The 25,000-nt window shown below is 38.9% G+C and overlaps 2 protein-coding genes across 5 annotated transcripts in view; both read right to left on the bottom strand.

The window, feature by feature from the left end:
• The window catches only part of mmut (methylmalonyl CoA mutase), a 21,263-nt gene extending 11,861 nt beyond the window's left edge, over positions 1–9,402 (bottom strand). The window contains exons 1-7 of one of the 3 annotated variants that reach the window (XM_017456312.3): positions 9,260–9,402; positions 6,432–6,883; positions 4,713–5,080; positions 3,647–3,804; positions 2,602–2,773; positions 1,744–1,992; positions 297–408 (exon numbers count right to left, since the gene is read on the bottom strand). In XM_017456312.3, coding sequence (XP_017311801.1) covers positions 297–408; positions 1,744–1,992; positions 2,602–2,773; positions 3,647–3,804; positions 4,713–5,080; positions 6,432–6,843 — 1,471 coding nt within the window. In that variant the 5' untranslated portion in view covers positions 6,844–6,883; positions 9,260–9,402. The other 2 variants (XM_017456315.3, XM_017456314.3) reach the window with 2 other exon arrangements.
• A 3,398-nt stretch (positions 9,403–12,800) lies between these two features.
• The window catches only part of fkbp1b (FKBP prolyl isomerase 1B), a 14,464-nt gene continuing 2,264 nt past the window's right edge, over positions 12,801–25,000 (bottom strand). Inside the window, exons 2-5 of one of the 2 annotated variants that reach the window (XM_053675859.1) lie at positions 23,522–23,564; positions 22,591–22,638; positions 13,617–13,729; positions 12,801–13,501 (exon numbers count right to left, since the gene is read on the bottom strand). In XM_053675859.1, coding sequence (XP_053531834.1) covers positions 13,373–13,501; positions 13,617–13,727 — 240 coding nt within the window. In that variant the 5' untranslated portion in view covers positions 13,728–13,729; positions 22,591–22,638; positions 23,522–23,564 and the 3' untranslated portion in view covers positions 12,801–13,372. The remainder of the gene's footprint in view (positions 13,502–13,616; positions 13,730–22,590; positions 22,639–23,521; positions 23,565–25,000) is intronic. The other variant, XM_017456619.3, reaches the window with a different exon arrangement.

The following is a 25,000-nucleotide window of genomic DNA, read 5'->3' as shown; positions in this document are numbered from 1 at the left end:
TACAGAAGCTTTGTAAAATGCATGCTTACATTTACTTAAGGATAACATCTAGCAAATACCGATCTGGCAATAAACAGAGGTTATAGAAACACAGCCCATGCACATTACATCAAAATAAGCTTTAAAACCTGAATCAACAGCAGCAAGAAACTTAAATCCGGTGCTTTGTAATATGCAGCATCTAAACCTCCCTGTAGGCTGGAGCTGAAAATTTATCCTCCATCCCGCTACTTAAGAGAAAAGCCATTCGGTTTCTGCTCTTTCATTCAGAGCTTTTAACTAGTGTGCGTTTTTACCTGAATCGATACGAGCTTGTCTGCGTGCAGCACACTCCTCAATTCGCAGCTTCGGGATTCCCTCAGCCACTGCTCGAGCCATTCCTCCCATCTCCTCAATCTCATTGATGAACTGAGCACAGAGGAAAAAGATCAAGTCCTCACAAAAAGCGTTACAAGGTTGTACAGGCCGTACCGTACTGTTTTACTGTGTAAAACTGCCATCCATTTTCTTTAAACAGCAATAGTTATTTACTGAGTGGGCCTCATTGTATTTCATGGAGTAAGTAATGCCATTAAGCAGGGAAGAAGGGAAGAACATTAAAGCTTCCACCTGCTCTGTCTTCAGTAATCCAAAACAAAACTCCAGTATGATTGACACCCTTCAAGTTCATGGGCAAAAATGATTGTAGAAGTTAACCATTAGACACAATGTTTGGAAGTTTCCACTCAACCAATTGGAGATAACCGTTACCTTTTCTCTAATAAAAAGAAACCTTACGCAAGCTTCTTTCATCGATTACTCACCCTCATGTCGTTCAAAACCCGTTAAGACTTTCGTTCGTCTTCGGAGCGCAAATGAAGACATTTTTAATGAAACTTGAGAGATTTCTGTCTCTTCATTTAAAGTCCAAGTAGGCAAAAAATGTTCAAGCTCCAAAAAGCTCGTAAAGGCACTGTAACAGTAATCCACGCGACTCCAATGGTTTAATCCCAATTTTATGAAGCGATACGAATGTTTTGTGTGTGCAAAAAAAAACTCACATTAAGTCTTTATTCACAAAATATCTTCACTTCCGCATAGATCTCCAACGCCCATGTTCATGAGAGAGCCACGACGCGTGCATGTGAGAGTGGACAAAAAATAAATAAATAAATCAAGTCCTCCTCTATGTCAGAATCTACACACATCTTTGTTTCAATGTGACTCAGTTTGTGTACAGCGACCCTCTCCCTCTGTGCTACACTGGAACCCGGTTTGGGAGTTCGGTTTGGAGCAGAGCCTTATGGGTTTGGAACGACAAGAGGGTGAGTAATGACAAAATTGGTTGTACGGTGCCAAAATGAATGCTCCTACAGGCCATCTTGGCTTCCAGGATTGTACCCTGTTGAAAACCTGTGTCCACATGCGCAAACCAAATATAATGGAGGCTGAAATGCAGCTTGATGTGCGCTCCAATTTCTTAAGACATTACAGGAAAAGACTCTCACTGTTATCCTCCCTAGGGGAACCTGCACCAGTTATTAATAATGGGGGAGTCGATAATTTTGAAATAAAACCCTACTAAAATGTCAATATATGTTTTGAAAAAAAAAAAAAAAAAACATCCCGATGCTCAAGATATTCCCCATGACATACGTCATCCATTTACATGAAGGATGCCAATCATTTTGGAGTTTTAAAGCACATAATTATGCTTTGTAACAGGGTTAAAAGGGCTTCTAAGACACTTCCTTTCTTTCTGACCTTGAGGGCTGCATTGTACACATCATCTGTAAGCGTCTCCATCATGTAAGAGCCTCCCCAGGGGTCGGCCACTTTCGGGATTCCAGACTCCTCCTGGATGATGATCTGGGTGTTGCGGGCGATACGGGCGCTCTTCACCGTGGGCAAACCCAGTGCCTCATCAAAAGAGTTGGTGTGCAGAGACTGTGTACCTCCAAACACTGCAGCCATGGCCTCGATCACTGTACGGATCACGTTGTTGTAGGGGTCCTGTGGAAAATCACATCAAACAGAGGAACTAGCCTTTAACACAGACGTGAAGACTTGAGCACAGCAGAGTGTGTCTGACCTCTGGGCATTCGTGCTGCTTTACTCAATTAGAAACTGGGCTATAAAGACAAAAACGATAAGGCTCTATCTAAGGTGTTACTCCTGTTACCTTAGAAGAGTCAGTGTGATGGTCAGTGCGGTAAATTTTGACCTAAGCTGGAGTCATACTGTATCGAGTTCATGCAGAATACTATTTATGTTACACCCTATGTAGTGAGCATATATAGTGAACAGGAGGTCATTTGAGATTTCTTGAAAGGGACTTCCTGCATGAAGACAAGTTGAAGGTAGATTATGCTCTGGATTTCAGGTAACATGAGAACTGTCAAATCTAGTTGAGCAACAGCAACAGGAGAACCTTACTGTGATTAGATGCATAAAGCTAATCTGAAATCTGAACGTTTATGATAAAAGTATGATGTCACCTACGCTGTGGCAGAATAAATTTACAGCGCCATAAATATTCTAATGCTTTCAAATACTTTTACTTCTAATGATTTATGGAACTGAAATTTTCAAAGGGATTTACCAGCCCCTCTGGTTACAGACCTGCTCAGTCAAAGACCATCCTGATGTCTGACAGTGAGTCCTTAAAAGTAGAGATTTGGAGTTCTGGGGCTGGAACTTTTCTTTAAGCAGTGTAGCCCAGAGACGCCGTGCAGCTCTCATCTTGGCTATCTCCATATAAAAGTTCATACCAATACCCCAGAAGAAAGACAACCTAGGAGACATAACTAATGGGGTCAAAACACTTGCTAAAAATAATTAGATAAACTGGGGTCTAAGCATGTTTTAAACCCGTTTGATCATGAATGGAATCAAAACTGAACAAATGTAACTGAGTTACATGGAATATTATATATTATATATACACACATATGCCATCCAGTGGTGTCTGTGATGCCCTACAGCACGGTTTCCCAAACTTTCCCAGGGCAAGGCCCCCCAGATGGCATTAACATTTGACCGAGGCCCCCCTTTTTGCAAGATGTCTTTAAAACACATTAAAATACAGACTTCTGAATATATCCTCCTTTTTTTTTATTAGTAATTACATCTTTACATTACATTAGGAATTGATTGCGTGTGTGGTTGTCTGAGAGTGAGAAAGAAAAAATCATGTATTTATTTATATTTCACACCAAATTGTTGAGGCTCCCCGGGCGCCCCCTGGTGGCCCCCAAGGGGGCCGCAGCCCCCACTTTAAAAACCACTGCCCTACAGAACTGTTAATAGTGTAAATGTCTATTTAAAGCTGCTTCCAAGTCTGAAAGGATATGTTATTGCCATTTCAACAGAGTTTATCTGAAGTTGCAGTGCTGCTCAGGGGGTAACAAACCCCACAGTATAATACACACAATGTAAAATATTATAAAATCACTAAATCTAAATTGGGGCTCCTCAGTTGTTGTAGTGTGTTCATATAAATGAATATAACAAAAATATAATACACACACGCTGAATATCCAAGATAAGTTTGCTTAAATATCCAACAAAGCTATTTTTAATGTCTGTAAAGGCACACTTCAAGTCTAATTGAACTGAATTTCTAATGCAATACTCTATATACACTGAGCCAAAAGTGAGAGCTGACCTGGGTGCAAATTCATCAATGGTGAGGCCTGCCTTTAGGCCGGTTCTGCAGTACTCCAGTCCATTAGCAATGGTGTAGGCCAGTTCCAGGACGGCGTCAGCCCCGGCCTCTTGTAAATGGTAGCCACTGATTGAGATGGAGTTAAACTTGGGCATGTTCTGTGGAACAAAGACACACAGTCATCTGGGAAAAAAATCAGGAAGAGTCAGAAAAGTCAGTATTATCTAATTGGGTAATATGAATATATTATTGTTATTTATTTATAACATCCATCCTCCATCCATCTTCTATACCGCATATCCTTTTCAGGGTCACGGGGAACCTGGAGCCTGTCCCAGCAAGCATCGGGCACAAGGCGGGGTACACCCTGGACAGGGTGTCAAGCAGGGCACACTCACATACACACTCACATACACATTCATACACTACGGACACGCCAATCAGCCTACCATGCATGTTTTTGGACTGGGGAGGAAACCGGAGTACCCGGAGGAAACCCCCACAGCACGGGAAGAACATGCAAACTCCGCACACACAGGGCCACGGTGGGAATCGAATCCCCAACCCAGGAGGTGTGAGACGAACGTACTAACCACTTATTTATAACAATAAGTGGTTTGTGCTTTTATTTATAACAATAAATAGTAATTATGTTTCTAAATTATCCTTTATATTTTTATACATAAATTTGATTTATATAGACATATAGAATATTTGTATAAATAAATGTTTATATTTACATTAATTTGTTTCATTATATACACTTTTCTAATTTTTTTTATTATTTAAAAATATTCATTTTTGAGCTTCATTCTCATTGCTGAGTCACATCGAGCTTTTGGAATGAACATGCCCTAATACACAAATTGTTTTGAAGAAAATGAACCATATTTTAGTTCTTTCTATTAACTCTTTAAATTACTGATTAAAAATCTGATCAGTAATGATCGATAATATTTTACTGAATGAACTGCAGCCTTTTCTGGACGCAAAAAAGAGTTTCTCTCTAATAATTACACTAGTGATCGTAATCTTCACGAATGTACTAAAAGGTTTCTCGCCATACCTTTGAAGTGTAGGCAAATATGTCAGCGATGGCATGCATGGAGGGCTCTGGAGGAAAAATGTACGTATTCCGGACCATGAACTCTTTGAGGATGTCGTTCTGGATGGTGCCGGTGAGTTTGGCCTTGTCTACGCCCTGTTCCTCCCCCGTCACAATGAACATGGCCAGGATGGGAATCACCGCGCCGTTCATGGTCATGGACACGGACATCTTCTCTAGAGGAATTCCGTCAAACAGCATCTTCATGTCCTCCACCGTGTCGATGGCCACTCCGGCCATGCCCACGTCGCCGTGCACTCTGGGATTGTCCGAATCGTAGCCTCTGTGTGTGGGGAGGTCGAAGGCCACTGACAGGCCTTGCTGGCCCGCTGCCAGAAAGATGCAAACAAAAATGCTGAGTGTAGACAGACCAGTAAATCTTATAATTAATCACGGTTTAAATCATGACGGTTCAATGAGTGATACCACGGTTGTTGTTGTTTTTTTTTAAATTAACACAGCCTAATAATTCACAAAAGCACCAAAACAAAGGCTTAAATGTATCTTGTAATGTAAGTCTGTATGTATCTTCACCTTAAACAGAATACCTCTCGATGCCATGTCAATGATAAATGTCATTTAAACCCGAGTACTTATCACTTAATTATCAACATAATTATACATAATTACAAATCATTTCTGCTCCTATGACCATGTAATTTTGGCAGCGTCAAATATTTTTTTTAAAAAGATTCAATCGCCAGATTAAAGACTAGCTTAATAGTCATGTAAACTCATCAGAAGGTCATATACAACCCTTTTGTAAGACTCTGTGATAGCTTTAGGACTGCAGCTGTGACGAACAGCTGTGCACTCAAGTCTCCGTCAGTGAACAGTTACAGACCAACATAATAGACTCCAAGTTAAAACTAGAATGAATTTCCTTTTTGACTACATAGCCCACAGTTATAGAAGGGAAATCGTTTATAATCGCACAATCCGGTCTCACTCAGATGAATAGGATGTCTGGTTCCTCTCAAGGTTTCTTCCTCATATCGTCTCAGGGAGACGATTTTCCTTGCCACCGTCACCTAGCTTGCTCGTTAGGGATACATTTGTAAATTTTTAAATTGTATATCCGGAGTTTACATATTTCTGTAAAGCTGCTTTGTGACAACGTCCATTGCTAAAAGTGTTCTACAAATAAAATTGAATTGAATTGAATGTGAAGACACATGGACTAACTCTAACGGTTCCCTGTGAGGATAAAAACTAGACTTTAAATGTTGATTGCTGTAGTTATATTTGATAAATGTTGTATGTGCACTATTAAGAAGCTTCCTTTTAGCTACTTAGTGTATATTTAGCTGGACACAAGCTCCCCCATGTGGTCTGTTTGGCCGTGCACACTTCTGTGCACTGCTTTCAGACAACTATTGATTACACAGTGGACTTTTCAGTTCATCACATCTTTAAAAATGATTCCAGAGGTTTGACTGAACCATTCGTGGGTAAAGGAGTGTTTGCTACAAGAAAAGTCTGCGGCTGTTTGCTTGCTAAGTCAGAGAAATGACTTCTTCCCATTTCAAGGAGGCGATTTGTGGCTATATTTACGGACGAAAAAGTCCCAGACTCTTGAGTGAGAGCTGGAAATCTGGTTTGTGAGACGAGCGTTTAACTAGTTGAGCAAATCTGACCACATGGAAGTGCACAGAGGTTTGCTGGGGAAGGAAAATTTACCTTTGATATTGTCCCTGTAAAACTTGTTGCTCTCCTCCACCGTGCTGAAGCCAGCGTACTGTCTAATGGTCCAGGGTCTGTATGTGTACATGGTAGGGTAGGGCCCTCTGGAGTAGGGGAATACCCCAGGCAGCTCATCGCTAACCGCCGCCGTGTCAGCTTGAGTGTACACAGGTTTGATGGAGATGCCCTCTGGAGTGTGCCAGATCAAATCTTTGGGGTTTTTCCCTTTAAGCTGTTTCTTAGCCAGAGTGGCCCAAGCCTCATGAAGCTCCACATCACCTTGGCGTGATCTGGATGTGTGAAAGAGTCTGGAGCGGCACGGCAGGTCCAGCACTGCGGGCGCAGAACCAGACACAGCCAGCAACCGCTTAGCCGCCAGAGAGGCGCAGGCTTTTCCTGCGGTCAACATGCTGTACCCGTGTACGCCGGATTAGTCACTCATGACATACCTGAGGATGAAAGCCAAAGTGTTAAAATGTGCATTAAATGTCAATATTAAGACCGACAGTTTAGCACCGAGACTTCCTTCTTTGTGCTGAGAATGAAAGTTGGACATGATAAACCATAAAGAGGTTTATCCTAATAAACTCACCATCAGGTGAAGTGAGCTAGCTAAGATGCCGATATCGTATCATGTCTTGTGAAACGCTGAGCACTGAGCATGGACAGGGTTGAAATGTTTTGTAGTGGATCTACATTTCTTTTTCGGGATCAGCAAACTACAAGACCCATAGTGCTCATCACTGCAAGCTGTCCTTATACTTATAAATAAATCTTTGCCACCTGCAGCACAGGTGCACGTCGCATGCATGCAATTACTGACTGTAGCACATCTGTCTGATTCATTAATAGAGTGTCCAGCCAGATGTGCGCAGCAAAATACAGCATACAAAGTTCAAACTGCAGGCAAATGCGAGTTCACAAAAGGGAAAGAATTTTAGTTTTTCCAGAACCGAATCCATGTAACAGTCATATAAACAACAAAACACACAGCAATGGTTCTATGACTTGACGATCTAGTAAATCTATCAGCGTCAGTGGAAATCAAATTTCACTGGGAGCCAGTGCCACCCCAGGCACGCTCAGTCGCTCAGTCAAACAGGCTGTCTCACTGAAAAGAGACATGACTAGGCCACAGGACTCCTGTTGGCTGTAGCATGAACTCCAGCATGACCTGTCACCCTCATATCAATACAAAACCCACAGCAATGTCATATGGTCAGCTGTAGTACTATAGCATGGGGCGTACCATGGGTCTCAAAATGGGCTCCAGAGACCTACAGGAGTCCATGAAATAGATCAAGGGGTTCTGGGTTGTTGTTTTTTTTGGTACAGTATTGGAAATCACAGCCCAGATTTACTCAGTAATGCACTGGCGTATAGATAATGTCAACTTAAAACTAATGACAATTTTACTAAAAATGCATTCTGTGAGTGAAAAGGTCATAAATAATAGTTGGCTAAGTTACAGAGTGTAACTACACCAATCAACCATAACATTAAAACCACTGACAGGTGACGTGAATAACATTGATTATCTCGTTAGGGCGGCACCTGTCAAGGAGTGGGATATATTAGACAGGAAGTGAACAGTCAGCTCTCAAAGTTGATGTGTTGAAAGCAAGAAAAATGGGCAAGCGTAAGGATCTGAGTGACTTTGACAAGGGCTAAATTGTGATGGCTAGACGACTGGGTCAGAGCATCGAAAAACAGCAGATCTTGCGGGGTGTTCCCGGTATGCAGTGGTTAGTACCTACCAAAAGAGGTCCAAGGAAGGACAACCGGTGAACTGGTGACAGGGTCATGGTTCACTGACGCACGTGGAGAGTGAAGGTCCGATCCCACAGAAGAGCTAGTGTAGCACAAACTGCTGTAAAAGTTCATGCTGGATGTGATAGAAAGTTGTCAGAACACACAGTCCATCACAGCTTGGGCTGCGGAGCTTCAGACCGGTCAGAGCCCATGCTGACCCCTATCCACTATGGAAAGCACCTACAATGAGCACGTGAGCATCAGAGCTGAACCAGGGATCAATGGAAGAAGGTGACCTGGTCTGATGAATCACGTTTTCTTTTACATCATGTGGATGACCAGGTGCGTCTGCATCACTTACCTGAGGAACAGATAGCACTAGAATGCACTAGGTGAAGAAGGCAAGCCGGCGGAGGAAGTGTGATGCTCTGGGCAACGTTCTGCTGGCATTCATGTGAACGTTACTTTAACACGTACCACCTACATAAACATTGTACTGTACACTCCATGACAACAGTATTCCATAACGGCAGTGGCCTGTCACAATGGACAAATTATTCCTGAACGGTTTGAGGAACATGACAAAGAGTTCAAGATGTTGATTTCAAGACGGCTACCAAATTCCCCAGATCTCAATCTGATCTAAGCATCTGTAGGATGTACTGGACTAATAAATCTAATCCATGGAGGCTCCACATCGCAACTTACAGGATTTAAAGTACCTGCTGCTAACGTCTTGGTACCAGATCCCACAGCACACCTGTCTTGTGGAGTCCATGACTTGATGGATCAGTGTTGTTTTGGCAGCACAAGGCGAACCTACACAATATTACTCAGGTGGTTTTAATGTTGTGGCTGATCTGTGTACACGACAGGTTTACCTGATAAGGCGGTCATAAATACATACACACGAACAGTTGAGTCAGGGGACCCAGGTAGGCGCTAAACTGCTCAGGCATCAACACGGAAGTATTCATGAGAATGTTTTATCCATTATATACCGCTGAGTGTTTAACAGAATTCAGACTGCTGAAGGTGTTAATAAAGCAGATATAATAATGATGTGATCTGACCTTGTGCGCGTCTGTTAGCTTCCAAACAGACAGACAGTAACCAAGCTGCCCAGCCAATCACATTTAACAACAACTCGTACCAAACCAATCAGAAACGTCCCACAACAACGCCCTAACGGGATATCACTTAAAGTCCAATCAGAAACTTTTACCAGTGATACTTACCCGGAAGTGTAACATAAAATGACGCTTCTTCTTCTTCTTCGTTTTGTTTTTAATGGCGGTTAGCAAATCACTAAAGGTGCATTACCGCCACCTATTGGGCTGGAGTTTGGGCATTAGATTGGCAGGAAAAAATAATAATAGTAAAATAAATAAATAAATAAAAATAATAGTAATAATAATAATACTAAAGTTAAATAGGAAAAAAACACTAATATTAATAATACCAAAACAATACTGCATAAATAAAAGAAAATAAAGAGATAAATAGCTATATACTAGTTATTCGTTCTATAGATTACTAAATTCTCTCACTTATACCAGTACTTTTTAAATAGTTTATTAGGGGGCGGTGCATTTCACATAAAATGACTCCCGAGATTTTGATGCTGAAAAATAAACGTTCCGGTATTATTAGTTCCGTAGTGTCACAAAGCGCCACTAGGGGGCTGTATACACACTTATGTCCACTTTATTAGGAACACCTGTACACCTGTTTCTAATCGTCATGTGGCAGCAGCACAATGCATAAAATCATGCAGATACAGTTCAAAAGCTTCAGGTAATAATGCTCGCATCAAACATGAGAATAGCGGGGGGGGTGATCTCTGTGACTTTAATCAGGGCGTGGATGTTGGCGCCAGAAGGGCTGGTTTGAGTATTTCAGAAACTGCTGATTTCCTGTGATTTTCCTGTGATAGTGTCTAGAGTTTACACAGAATGGTGTGTGGTATATATTAGTCCAAGTGACCAGTCAATTAGGCTTTTAACTGTAAGAACTAAAATAAACATTAATACGCAAACTTGATAGTGGTTGACTGTGATCTTCATCACTGTACACCCTTACACACACACACACACGCACACCTAACCATAATTTTATTGTGAACACTGCCTTTTAAAGTATATTGCTTGGTCATTTTGCTGTGATTTATGATTCATTTTGATGGTTTGGAGCGCTAATGTTTACTGTCCTGGCATGTTTTTTAGAGGTAGGAGGAATAGAATGCACACCTCTTAGATTTTTGATATTTAACAAAATAAACTATCAAATCATATATAAAAGTTGCCATGTATTTTATTACTGCATGGGCTCATAGACAAAATATACCATAATTTAAAGCTCAATAGCATTTGAAGGGAATGATGTACAGTCACACAACCAACTGTAAAGTGTTCATCTAGGTGTCAGGTATGACACACAACTTTTAGATTTTGATATTTAACCCAACAATGCATGAACCCAAAAAACCTTCACGAATGCATAAAGGGGGTCAAAATGACCCGTACTGGATTGAGTGGTTTTCTTCAAAAAATAGATGTCATATTAACAAAATAATTAACAGAACTGATGATACACGGATGTTTTAATATTTCAAACATTTTTATTTGTTTTCTTTTAATTTAGTTATGCACATGTTTAGCTTGTGGATGGGAGCCAAAGGAATTCAAAATTATTTACATAGGCAGCACTTCCAGTCAACCTTTTGAGCCCTCAACTTCCCTGTCACAAGAATAACCCTGGTCTTTCCTTTCCTCTGTATCATTCTGCTTATTGTGCCCTGAACTTTCATCTTCATCCTCATTTTCATCCGCAGTGTTCCTGTCTCCAGCCTCAACTTCCCCGTCACAAGAATAATCCTAGTCCCTCCTTCCTTTTGTACCATTCTGCTTATTGTGCCCTGAACATGCGTCATCATTATTAGCATTATCATCTTCGTCTTTATCACTATTGCTGTTCCCGTCATCTTCGCTGTCACAGGGATAGTCTTCATCTCTTCAGTCCTTTGTTTCATTGAGTTTATTGTGCCCTTCACTTACCTCATCAATTTCCTCATCTTTCTCAACATTTTCCCTATCTTTGAATTTAAAAAGTAAAAAGTTTGGCTCAATACCTAAGTGCATTTTCTAAACTGGGCCTCAAAACTTAGAATATTTCCACAGGAATAATGCTTGGTGTTTTGGTAGTGGCAGTGTGTGTGTGTGTGTGTGTGTGTGTGTGTGTGTGTGTGTGTGTGTGTGTGTGTGTGTGTATGTATGTATGTATATGTGTGTGTGTATATATATATATATATATATATGTATATGTATGTATGTATATATATATGTATATGTATATATATGTATGTGTGTGTGTGTGTGTGTGTGTGTATATATATATATATATATATATATATATATATATATATATATATATATATATATATATATGTATATGTATGTATGTGTATGTATTTATGTATGTACATAAAGATAACAGTATTAAAAATCATTTTAACCTCTGGAACTCCTGACAATTGTTGAAATGAAGATGAAGGTGATAATGCTAATAGTGATGACACATGTTCAGGGCACAATAAGCAGAATGGTACAGAAGAAAGGAGGGATGAGGATTACAAATACAAATAATAATGTTTGAAATATTAAAACATTCGTGTATCATCAGTTCTTTTAATTATTTCATTAATAAGAAAACCATTCAATCCAGTGCGGGTCATTTTGACCCCCTTTATGCATTCGTGAAGATTTTTTGGGTTCATGCATTGTAGGGTTAAATATCAAAAATGTAAAAGTTGTGTCATACCTGACACCTAGTCGAACACTTTACAGTTGGTTGTGTGACTGTACATCATTCCCTTCAAATGCTATTGAGCTTTAAATTATGGTATAATTTGTGTATGAGCCCATTCTGTAGTGAAATTCATGGCAATATTTACATTTGATTTAATAGTTTACTTTAATAAATATCAAAAATATAAAAGGTGTGCATTATAGCTGACACCTAGATGAACACTTTACAGTTGGTTGTGTGACTGTACATCATTCCCTTCAAATGCTATTGAGCTTTAAATTAGGGTATATTTTGTCTATGAGCCCATGCAGTAATAAAATACATGGCAATATTTATATATGATTTAATAGTTTATTTTGTTAAATATCAGAAATCTAAAAGGTGTGCGTTATAGCTGACACCTAGATGAACACTTTACAGTTGGTTATATGACTATAAGTCATTCCCTACAAATGCTATTGAAGTTAGAATAGTTTATAACAATGTCGTATGTAACTTTAGAGACGGTCCCTTAATTTCCGCATATCCGCGAATATCAAACGTCCAACGTCAAACCAACTTTATGCCAGTGGAAACACATTTATAGAACATGGACAGAGACCACACAGACAGCCCACCACTCCACCATTACAATTACTGTACATCTAGGTACGGTACTGTTTTCAAGTACTCAAGATTTTGGATATATTCTGTATAGTGAAACATTTGTGCTCACTACCCAAAATGTAACACTGTTGGCCTTGTGTACGTCTTAAAACTTACACTCTTAAGATATCAGTTAGCAAAACAAAGACTTGCTTCAAAGAGTTCCAAATATTATTGTATTTATTAAGAGTTGATTGATAAAATATTCAAAGAAGCCAAAGCACTCCAGTGTTCAGTTTGTTCCAGACATATGCAAGGTTTTGTGAACTCCTGTGATACTTGCAGCAAAGGGATACATATCAAATATTACTAAGTATAGCAACATGATTATTGTTTCATATGCATTTAGCTGGACATAGTTATATCAAAAGTGGCAATGCAGACAGTGGTTGTTAATGCCCCTTAATATAGAGAAAAGCAGAGCTGTCAATTCTATTACACCATGCTTCCACTTCAAATATAGTAAGGCAGTGGTTTGTATGCTATGTATGCTATGGTTATGCTGATTTAATAATTCTACGTAATGCTCAAAGGAAATCGAATAGGACATTGCATATGAGCAAACTAGGTCTGTAGTGTATCACATGTTTAAACTGAGCTAGGTGAAATATGCAGCACGAGATGGCAACGAAGACGAGGATATTCCGAGTGTGTAGTTTGAGACCCTAAATTCACGGGAAGCATTTCCATGATGGGGCAGAGGGTTAGAGTTTCTTCCTCCTTAAGAGGAGGATTCACTCCAGCTTTAGCAGCTCCACATCGAATATGAGTGTGGCATTAGGAGGGATGACCCCAGGGTGCCCTGTGGGTCCGTATGCCATATCTGGAGTGCAGGTGATTTTCGCCCGCTGGCCTAGGCTCATCTGAGAATGAGATCAGAGATTAGTACACATTGTTGAACACAGTCTTGTTTGACACGATCGCTTCGTTTACTAGATCAGCAGGGCAATGAGTGAAAAATAAAATCTTTTACATTACCTGTGCAACACCTTCCTCCCAACCCTTGATGACTTCCTGTCGGCCGATTTTAAATTTAAAGGGCTTGTTTCTGTCTCGTGAGGAGTCAAATTTTTTTCCGTTCTGCAGCATTCCTGCAGATATGCCAGAGAATAATTGGCAATAAATATATCATAGATCACTAAAAACACTGTGAATAGCATTCTATATATTATGTAAATTAAAAAATATATTTCCTAGTGTGATATATATTTACTTTAATAATACTTGTGAAACTATGGTAATTCATCATCATATGCTTAACACCCATTATTATTATTATTATTATTATTATTATTATTATTATTATTAATATTATTATTAATATTATTATTATTATTATATAGCTATTCTTCTAGAAGTTTCTCTGTAATGTTTAGATGAGGAAAGGACATAGATGCATAGCATACACCGATCAACCATAGCATTATAACCACTGACAGGTGAAGTGAATACCATTGATCATCTTGCTACAATGGCACCTGTCAAGGGGTGGGATACATTAGGCAGCAGATCAACAGTCAGTTCTTGAAGTTGATGTGTTGGAAGCAGGACAAACGGGCAAGCGTAACGATCTGAGCGACTTTGACAAGGGCCAAATTGTGGTGGCTAGATGACTAGGTCAAAGTATCTACAAACCATCACTATTGGCCTCCAAATTCTCCAGATCTCAATCCGATCGAGCATCTGTGGGATGTGCTGGACAAACAACTCCAATCCATTGAGGCCCCACTTCGCAGTTTACAGGAATTTAAGGATCTGCTGCCAACATTTTGGTGCCAGATACCACAGAATACCTTCAAAGGTCTTGTGGAGCCCATGCCTCAAAGGATCAGGGCTGTTTTGGCAGCATGATCGGGGACCAACATAATATTAGGCAGGAGGTTTAATGTTATGGCTGACTGGTGTAAAAAGAGCTGTTAAATCAACACTGTTTTGGAGATTTCACTTAGCAAGCTCTCTGTCATATATCAAGGAGGTAACTCTGGACTTCAGTTCCCATCGGTACTGTACTACAATATGTCACATGACCACCTGAATCACGTTTCTGTTAACGAGCACTCTTATATATAGCCACTGTTAGTACTGATTCCTTGGTCTCACGTAAATTGTCTTCTGTGCTTTTGTCCACGATTCCATGTTTAGTTTTTGCCACTGTATTTTGCCAAGTTGTCTTAGTGTATTTGTTTTGTTGTTTGTTTATTAAACTGTTTGAGAATCTGCGATTGCTTCCCCATCAACCTTGAAACGTGACACTCTCTAAGTGTCTTTTCTTCCCTCAAGTGCTTCAGAAAAAAGTTGGTTTGCTCATATGGCCTCATCCATTCATTTGTTAGGGGTAAAATAAGGAGCACCACAGAATTTCACCACAGAATATTGCTTTTCTCAGTTGCTCTTACCCCCCAAGTACTCAATGCACGTAGCAAACTGACTATAACACCCAATCCAATAACACCCGACTGGCTCCAAGAAACAAAACATTCTCTGCTTATCTAAATCTCCAGTGGCCTTCCATCTCTCATGATCCAAATTAGCAAAAGGAATGTGGAATGTGAAACACTGGCCTAATTCAGGGGATTATTCTGAGGTTTTATGTAGGCCACCTTGTACCAGAATCTATACAAGAAACTGAACAGAATGGATGAAAAGCACTCACACAATCCTGTACACAGAACGACTGTGCACACAAGCATGGTGCGGATATAAGCCTTAAGTAAGCAGAGTTCTTTATATCCTGAGTATATCCTGTTCATTATGACTAACACAGGGCATTTCTCAGTAGGACAGCAAGTAGCTTTGTAGCTTCATGTCTCCAGAATCCCTGGTTTGATTCTGTTTGTTTTTGGTAGGTAGGAGGAAACCAGTGAACCTGGAGGAAACCTCTACACAAACACTAACCCGAGCTCAGGATCGAACCGGCGATCAGTTATTATTTCATGTTATTATTATTTCATTATTATTTGATGTTATTCACCAATCTGGCACCATTATGATATTGTGATAACTCATGTATGCATCATCAGTAACTACAGTACATTGGTATTCATGGTGGCAAGTAGCTTGGATGTTTGTTTTTTGCATAATTCCTTTTTTTTGTAATTCTCTAATTCCTTTATAATTTTTGTAGCTGTGGAATAAAAATACAATTGAACCTTGTGATATACAGTACACAATATACAGCCACATTGGATATGTACATATCATTCCTATAGACATAGGATAGATCGACAATTGCATCTAGATAGTTTTCCATATGTTCTATAAGTGGTTTTTCTGAGCAGTGTGCAACTAGATGGGACTCATCATTATTGTTAGAGCTCTATAAGAGTTTGTATTGTATGACAGAATGACAGAGGGGTCACTGGAGGTGCATGCTTGGTTGTAAAATGTGTACAAAAGAAGTGAAATCAAACATCGCTGTGATAAATAAGTGCTCATAGATCATGTGTTCGATGAGACAGGCACGATCCCAGCTGCATGTTCTGTCAGGAACAGTGAATCTGTGACTAAGATGTTACAAATCTTTAAGCAGACTTACTGTACCACTGTGTTTGTCTATATATATATATTACACACGGTGAAACTAGGAGGCACTATTTATGAGGAAAGGCAAAAAATATATTATTAAATAAATGTGACACAAGGTATGATGACGGGGCAAACTTTGAAAAACCCTGAAGATCACATCCTGAAACTCACCAAACATTATTAAAACTGCAAGTGGAAAAGTGGGGGCATGCAAGCAGACTGCATACAAGGAAAAGCCTCCAAACCCATGGTAAAATATAGTGGTGGATCATGTATGATTGACTGCTGCTCCAAGAATTTCTTGACACAGGATATTAGGACTAATGGCTTTTCTAGAGAGATCCTTCTGTCCTTCTTGGAGAGGGAGATAATGGCAGACATTTTGAAGCATGCAGGTACTTTGCATAGCGCTAAAGTGTGGTTGAAAATGTTGCTGAAAAATAGCCAAGCTGGATAACACAGTAAAGAGCTCCTATAATATAACTAAATTCTTTGCTGCGCTGGTTTACTTCGTTATTCTGCCAACGCTTAGTGGAGCACCTTGTACAGTAATGCGTCTACTCTTTCACTCTATACATAGAAAGACCTAGTGCCTCTAGGAAGACCACTTTGCCAAAATATCTGCACAGCTACATAAGTTACTGCCTGTTTATAATGGGCGTTTACAATCTGTTCATCTCTCATGAACAGAAATTACGCTATTACAGTATCGTACTCTTGAGCTGAAACAGCAAGATCCCGAGAGGTGGCTTGAGAACCACATAAAAGTTTAGTTACTCATATCTTCCTCACTCAGGAGAATCAATGGAAAACTACTTTGTGACCCAGAACTACTCATACTCCTTCCCCAATCCGACTGTGCACTTTAAAAGCTCCTAGACGAGGTCTTTTTTCACTGCAAATATGTCTTCTATCTTCATGCTGAAACATGTTGAGATGTCAGTGTGTCCAGCGGTCCATGTGCACTGTGTGGCGCTATTTTTACTCTGGTTTACAGTATCTGTTAAGCAGAGCCAGCAGGCGGTCTCCCCAAACCATGTAACCAGATCAGTACACGTACAAGCTGTCTGTAAAGGGCTCTGTAATGATATGGAAGCACCTTTCAGCAATTAAACACTACATAAGCATTGAGGGGAACAAACATAACACTAACACAAACAAAATATGTCCACACACAGGTCAAGAGCAAGAGCAAAGGCTGCTGAAGGTACTTTTAAAAATAAAATGCAAAGAATTGATTGTAATTAAACTAGGACTATGCAGAGAATGATGACTCACTCGCACAAATAAAGGAAAAATGTTTGTCCAAGTATAACAGCCAGTGTTCAGCCAGTATAACAGTATGTTACATATTTAGTATATGAATATTACCCTTTCATTCAAATGTTCTATCTACTCTAAGTAGACCCTTCTGTTGTGCTTAGTGTGTGCCTGCCATAGATAGTACAAAACCTACCTGTCAGTATTCAGTATGAATGGAAACATGAACTTGGCCTACACTTCACTGAAAATTTCAAGTTGGAGGTTTAAAGGTGCTGTTGGTTTAAAAGTTTGCGTGATATAACCATTCAATGTAATGTGTCTCTACAGGATATATCACCGCCACACTTTCCAGTATTGTTTACTCTAATTATAGTAGATTAGATTAGATTAGATTACCAGATCTGATCATTTCATGCATTTTGCTCATACTAGCATCCACAGTTTAACAGTGAGTACGCTGGTACAATTTTGCACTCATAAATATGCCAAAATACCCCCCCCCCCAAAAAAATAAATAAATAAAATAATAAAAATTAAAAAAAAATAATAAAAAACACTGGAGATAAGCCAACCGACGTATTAATCTGGACTGAATTGAAACTCTCCAAGATTGACAGACACCCCCTGGATGCCCCGACCCCTTCCCCCTTGTCACATGCTCTCGACTGGACTCACTTTCTGACAAGGTAAACGGAGACTGAGTTCTTTAATGTAATGATAGAGTTTATCACTGTAGGTTCAACTTAGCTAACATTATACAAGTATATAGTTAACATCAGTTAGCTATGTTTATTGGGGATGCTACCGAAATATTTCAGCTGAAAATGGCCAAGAACGGCACGTTCTTTTTGGCTAAAAAGAATGATTTGTTAAATCTAACACTTTACAAGCAATGTTACTGGTGAAGATAATTTGAATTAAATGTGCACTTTTGGGGGTTCTTCATTGCTCAGAAGCATTCAAACACTCTGAGCAGTAGAAGAACAGAGACAGTGTCGGCCATGTGGACGTTAGTCAACCAATCTGTACAAAGATTACATCAATAATGTACTGTTATGGGCGGGGGTTTTTTTGTTTGTTGGTTTTTTTTTTTGTTTTTTTTTACAGTTTCTGTGTGATTAAATAATTTGGGGGTTTTTTAATGGTAAAATGCAAGCAGGGAAAAATCAATATCATACAATCTACCATGTGCTGATAATTAATTTATTACATACTAATCAGTGAGCATAATGTGATTATCTGTCACTATACTAGAATCTCATTCAGGGATGAGGGTGATGCTAAGCAGCCCATATTAGCACATTAGCACAAGGACAGCGCCAATCGAAAAGCAGCATAGGGCCGCTGTCTTCCAAGGTTAATCATTTTGAGCAAATAAGAAGTTATCATGTATCATTTACAGGTAGGCACTTGGAAATCCTACAACCCTGCTCACCGGAAACCATTTCCATGAAAATCATGACACACATAACAGACAGAATGACATTTCAAAAAGACCACAAAAAAAACATGTATATCCTTAAACAGTTAAAAATGCAATATGGTGCTCATCTTGTAAACCATAATAAAAGGTAGTGATATCAATATGATGATATTTATATGGTGATATAGAAATAAATATGAATGTATATCCAAAACATGAGCTTTGTCTATCCACCTGGCTAGAGTGATGTAATTAATTATGATGTATAATACAACATAACAAGAGACAGGGACGTCACTCAAAAAAGCCTGCATAGAGCCCGCCCATTCTTAGTGATAGCAGCGTTATTAATAGAGCTGACAATGCCACAAGAGCACTGATGATTTCCTGAGCTCCTAAAATAAAACAAAGAGAGTAGGCTAATTGATTTGTTCTGCTTGGCCAGGTTAAAGGAAATGTAGACGTGCACTGAGGCTGTCCAGGCCAAGGACAAATTTAGGAAGTGGCTAAAGATTAAAAATAATAATAATAATAAAAAAACATCCTGTTTTACTTGGCTCAAGAGTGTCTGGGGAGAAAAGGAGAGTGCTACAAAGTAAAATTCACAGCTTTGATATTTCTACACATCATATTCATGAATTGTGATGTTATCACCCAAGAGGCACACCATACAAATGATAATTTTGGAGCATCAGTCTAGTCAAAGATTATATGATATGATAAAATTGATATTGTTAATGATATTACATATATATTGTGTATGATCTGTAATAATATTTCTGATCAGTGATGGTTGAGAATCCCCAACACTGTTTCACTGCACATCAGACTCACGGACACACCAGATCTGCAAGCAGAGTGCACTCTCGGACATAATCGGGACACTCCCTGAGAATTCTGTACTCACGCTCTCCATCTGCATCGCATTAATGCACTCAACTCTCCATGACAGCAGAGAGCCATTTAGTGAACCAAAGATTTTTTAAATTCGACTGTGATCTACACTCACTTTTTCATCTATACATTCTGTATCAGGTTTAACACTCCAGGCATCACTGCAATAAGAAGACCAGGTTTTGAAACTAGAACGTGTATACCATGGCCTACGTTAGTTCAGAATTTGATACGATTTGCACCACTTTCTCAATTCCAGACTGATGCTGTACAACTACAAAGCATCGGTTTGTAGTAAATCGAATCACAGATTATTTCAGAATTCTGAAAATATTTTCAGAAACAAAAAGACAAAACATAAACTTTATAAAAATATAAATCAATTGCCCCAAACAATGTATAGCCTGTTTAACTGTAGAAATGGCTGCAGACTGATTAAATGTGAGTATAGAGATAGAGATCGTTTTTATGGTCATATTTATTATTTTTATATTTTATTTATTTATTACATGTGTGGAGTTTGCCTGTTTCCACGGGGTACTCCGGTTTCCTCCCCCAGTTGAAAGACATGCATTGTAGGCTGATTGTGTAAAGTTGTCTGTAGTGTGTGAATGTGTGTGCGATTGTGCCCTGCAATGGGCTGGCCCCCCGTCCAGGGTGTCCCCTGCCTCGAGTTCCCTGGGACAGGTTCTCCTGCGATCCTGTGTAGGATAAGCGGTATGGGAAATGGATGGATGGGTTTGTTTACTGGCAGTACCTCTTAGACGGTCCGTGTGTTGATGTCTTTCAGTGGAATTGGCGTAGACAATGTGAATACGTTTCTCTTTTTCTTTTGTGGGAGTAACTAGATTTTAAAAACGTATACCGTTACTTGTGACTGAGATATGTGCAAAAGAGAAATGCATTTCTGTTCACAACCAGCCTTCAGAGAGTAGAAAATGTCAATGTGAAGGGTTTTTCCAGTCCACCACACAAATAGCATCAAGTAGTCAATGTTTGTTGCCAGATTTCCTTGCCCATCATTTGTTTCCAATTCCTGTGACTGTACAGCTTCTACCAAAAACAATACGAGCACGCCTCCCGAGCGGTGCAACAGAAAAGCATTCGCAAACAGAGAGAAAACTCTGGGTGGGAGGGATGCCACGCTCTCTCTCCGCTATCAATCTCAGTCACAATAGCCATGGGCGTCTGTGAGCTCATGTATGCGGAAGGGGACGGATAGCACTTTCCTCTGACTGTGATAAAGTCGGTGTGTTACACCGCCCAATGAGCACGCAGCATGAGCACCAGTTCAAAAAGATGTGCTTGGAGGAAGCACGTGATAGACTACGATGATCTATGATTGGGGAGGTCTAACTGGTGGGTGGGAACTGGACAAAACTAAGTTAGGGGGAAATAATAATAATAATAATAATAATAATAATAATAATAATAATATGAGTGCGTTTGTGTGCGTGTTTGTTTTTGTGTGGGGGTTTATGAGAAAGCAAGAAACATGAACAGAGCACAGGGCAAAAATGTATGAATGTATTTCTGAATCATATTGTATTTTTAATAAGTAGGTTTTATTTAAAATTCAAATGTTTCACTAAACACTGTCTCCAGAGTTCTCCCCATGTCTGCTTGGGGTTCCTCCAGGTTCTCTGGTTTTCTCCCAAATACTGACAGGTAGGTGGATTAGGTAATCTAAAATGCCCCTATGTGTTAATAAATAAATAAATAAATATATATATATATATATATATATATATATATATATATATATATATATATATATATATATATATATATATATGTGTGTGTGTGTGTGTATATATATATATATATATATATATATATATATATATATATATATGTGTGTGTGTGTGTGTGTATATATATATATATGTATGTATGTATGTATGTGTGTGTGTGTGTGTGTGTGTGTGTGTGTGTGTGTGTGTTTGTTTGTGTGTTTGTTTGTGTGTGCATAGTGCCCTGGGATGGACTTTGAGAAAAGCTTCCTGGGTGACGCTCCCTAATTAGCAGGACTACTGTCCGGAATTTAAAATAGTTTTGATTTGTTTAAGACTTTTCTTGTGCCACTGTATAATTCATAATGTGTTTTGCGTACTGTTAAGGCCTTCATTATTATTATTCTAAAAGCAGAAAATAGTCACAGCTGTGTCCAAACCGAATGTATCACTGTGTCCAAACTGAATGTATTTGATCATTGGATGCTAGTGGTTACTCAGTGAGTAAGCTTCTGTGCTAGTGACTGTAAGGTTGTGAATTCAAATCTCAGTGCTGTCTGAGAGCCACTGTTGAACCCTAATGCAAGTTCATTAACTTCTCAGCTGTATGCTTGTATCTCAATTCTAAGTGACTTTCCACAAGCACTTTAGCCCTCAGCTGCTCATAAATATACTTGGATACCCCCCGGACTTGCTGTATCATCATCCCATATTCATTACTTCAGGAACAATACACACAATAAAAACTGCTCTTAAAGCATTCTGAGCTGCTGAAAGAAATTACAGCATGCCTGCTATTTTATAACCTTCCCATGGTTCATGAATCTTTCAGTACAAATTAATTACTGGGAAAAAAAACAAAAAAACAATAGGGACTGAGGAAAAGCTTGGTACAGTGTGATAACAAAATAACTGCAGTTAACTCCAGTGTATTACAGAGTTATCAAACGAATGCATTTAGATACACTGGGGTTGGGGGTGTTAAGGAAACTGAGCCAGAAATGTGTTATCAACATCCTGTTTCCTGTCTGTGTAACCTGGGTGTCTAGGAGCTAGGACTGCTGGATTCACAGAAACATGGAAATTCCAAAAGCAATAGGAAAATTCTCTTTACCTATATAATGCACTACACATGTCTGTCCCTTCTTTGGAAAGGTTCTTCCTGTTGAGAAAAAAAAAGGGAATGAAAGTGTGAGTAAACAGCACATGTGATTAATGACATATAAATGTTATTCTTATGTTTCCTGCAGCTCAGTCAACTGAAACAAAGGCCATCTCTTCAGCATAGCACAGTACAGTACTGATACATATTACAGTGTGGGCAAGTAAACTTAAGTATGCATGCACATGGCTGGTAATATCAAATGTACTGCCACCTGGTTACTCTGTGGGACTGAGAGGAATTCATGCTGCATGACTGCAGGCTTCAGGAAGGGGGAGGGGGAGGGGAGGCACTGGGGTTCATGAGATAAGATTTCAGTTCAGTCCAGTCCAGGACACGCTCAATGAGATATTACCAGGGAGAGTTTGTACTCCATATATTCTACATTACTGACATGTAGGTCATAAAATTTTTCCAATGGTCCATGGTATCACTTCATCCTCATTCCAATTTTTACTTTAACTTAACCCTTGTGCGTCAATTAAAAAAAGTTACATATAGGTCTATAGACGACAAAAATGTCCAAGTCCAAAAACTGTCATAAAAATATTATATATTAATATTTTCTTTTCCATTTTCACTGACGTCAGTATTTTATTTTTTTTACCAGCATCAGTTCTGATCATAATTACCAAGCATTCGTTCATTTTCAGAATTGTAACCCTTTAAATGCTGGTTTATATACATAATTCCACAAATGATTTTATTTATGAAAAAAAGAAAAATAGTTATTGTTTTCCATATACTAAATGCTAAGTAGAAGAATTTTTTTTCCTTTGATTATTAGTCTTTGATATGTCAATGATTACAACATTCATTTTGATGCATTCATATTTTTTACACACATACAAACCACAACACTGAAATCCATACACACACGTACCACAATTATAGCTGCATCATTTATTCAGCTGGTCTGCAGCGCTCTATAATACAGCAGAATCAGAAAAAAGAAAAAGCATGTATTTTCCCCAGATTCTAAACTTGAGAAAGTACTACATATTTCAGATTTTTATTTTTTTTTTAATTCAGTGTTTTGAAACCTTGTCAACAAAATAAAAGCCTATAAACACAGAATGCATGATTTTATGCGTAAACATCACAGGGATTTTATATTTCAGTTTGAATGTTGTTTCAATGGGGACATTTTTGTCCTTAAGGTCCTGAGTGTAACTATTTTGTGTATCTAGTTTAAAATAGATTTATGAAAACAAATGAGGGTGAAATATAAAAATTCCAATAGAAATACACACCTTTTGTGAAATTTATGCTGTTTGCATTAACACAGACAAGATGATTAAAAAAATGAAAAAGACAAGAATGTCCATAAGGACGCAAAAGTGTTGATGGAAATTTTCACATTCTTGGCCCAGTGAGGCCTTAATAAATTAAGGAAATGGGTCATGTATGCCTTACCTTAATCCCCATTATAAGAATGCTGTAATGTGTGTATGTGTGTGATTACCACCGACAAGTTGTTGGGACAGTGAAGAATAAATAGTTATGCGAAACATATTTGTCATTTTTTATTATTATCAGAGGCAAATGTTCAGTGTTAAATAAATATTTTGAAATTGTAGTTTTTGTAATTGATTTGTTTTCTTTGAAAAGCAAGACAAAATAGTAATAAGCACATTTTGACTATTTAATTTATGCAGTGGTGAAAAAAATGGCAAAATAAATGGAAAAAACGTGTTCGCTATTCGGCCGTCAGCTTTTGGCCAAGTTTTTCGTTATATTCGGTTTCGGCTTCGGCCAAGAATTTTCATTTCGGTGCATCCCTAGTTGTAATGTAATAAAATGAGGAATACTGTTCAAATGCATTGTATACAATGAGGGGTAACAAATTTGAGGGAAAAAAAACACAAATAGAAAAAGTGTCTTAGTAAAGTGTTAGGCCACCACAAGTCCCTAAAACAGTTTCAATGCATCTTGGCATTAAATTAGCCATAATATTAAAACCACTGACAGGTGACGTGAATAACATGGATTATCTCGATACAGTGGAGCCTGTCAAGGGATGGGATATATTAGGCAGCAAGTGAACATTCAGTTTTCAAAGTTGATGTGTTGTAAGCAGGAAAAATGGGCAAGCATAAGAATCTGAGTGACTTTGACTTGGGCCAAATTGTGATGGCTAGACGATTGGGTGAGAGCATCTCCAAAACAGCAGGTCTTGAGGGGTACTCCTAGTATGGAAGTGTCCGAGTATCTCACGGGTGCCCAAGGTTCACTGAAGTGCGTGAGGAGCGAAGCTTATTTCGTCTGGTCCGATACCACAGAACAGCTACTGTAGCACGGTTAATGCTGGCTATGATAGAAAGGTGTCCACCTTTCTATCACAGCTGTCCACCACCAAAAG

This window comes from Ictalurus punctatus, chromosome 25 (genome assembly GCF_001660625.3).
Source record: "Ictalurus punctatus breed USDA103 chromosome 25, Coco_2.0, whole genome shotgun sequence".
Lineage (NCBI taxonomy): Eukaryota > Metazoa > Chordata > Actinopteri > Siluriformes > Ictaluridae > Ictalurus > Ictalurus punctatus.
This window is presented reverse-complemented; position numbering and strand designations above follow the sequence as displayed.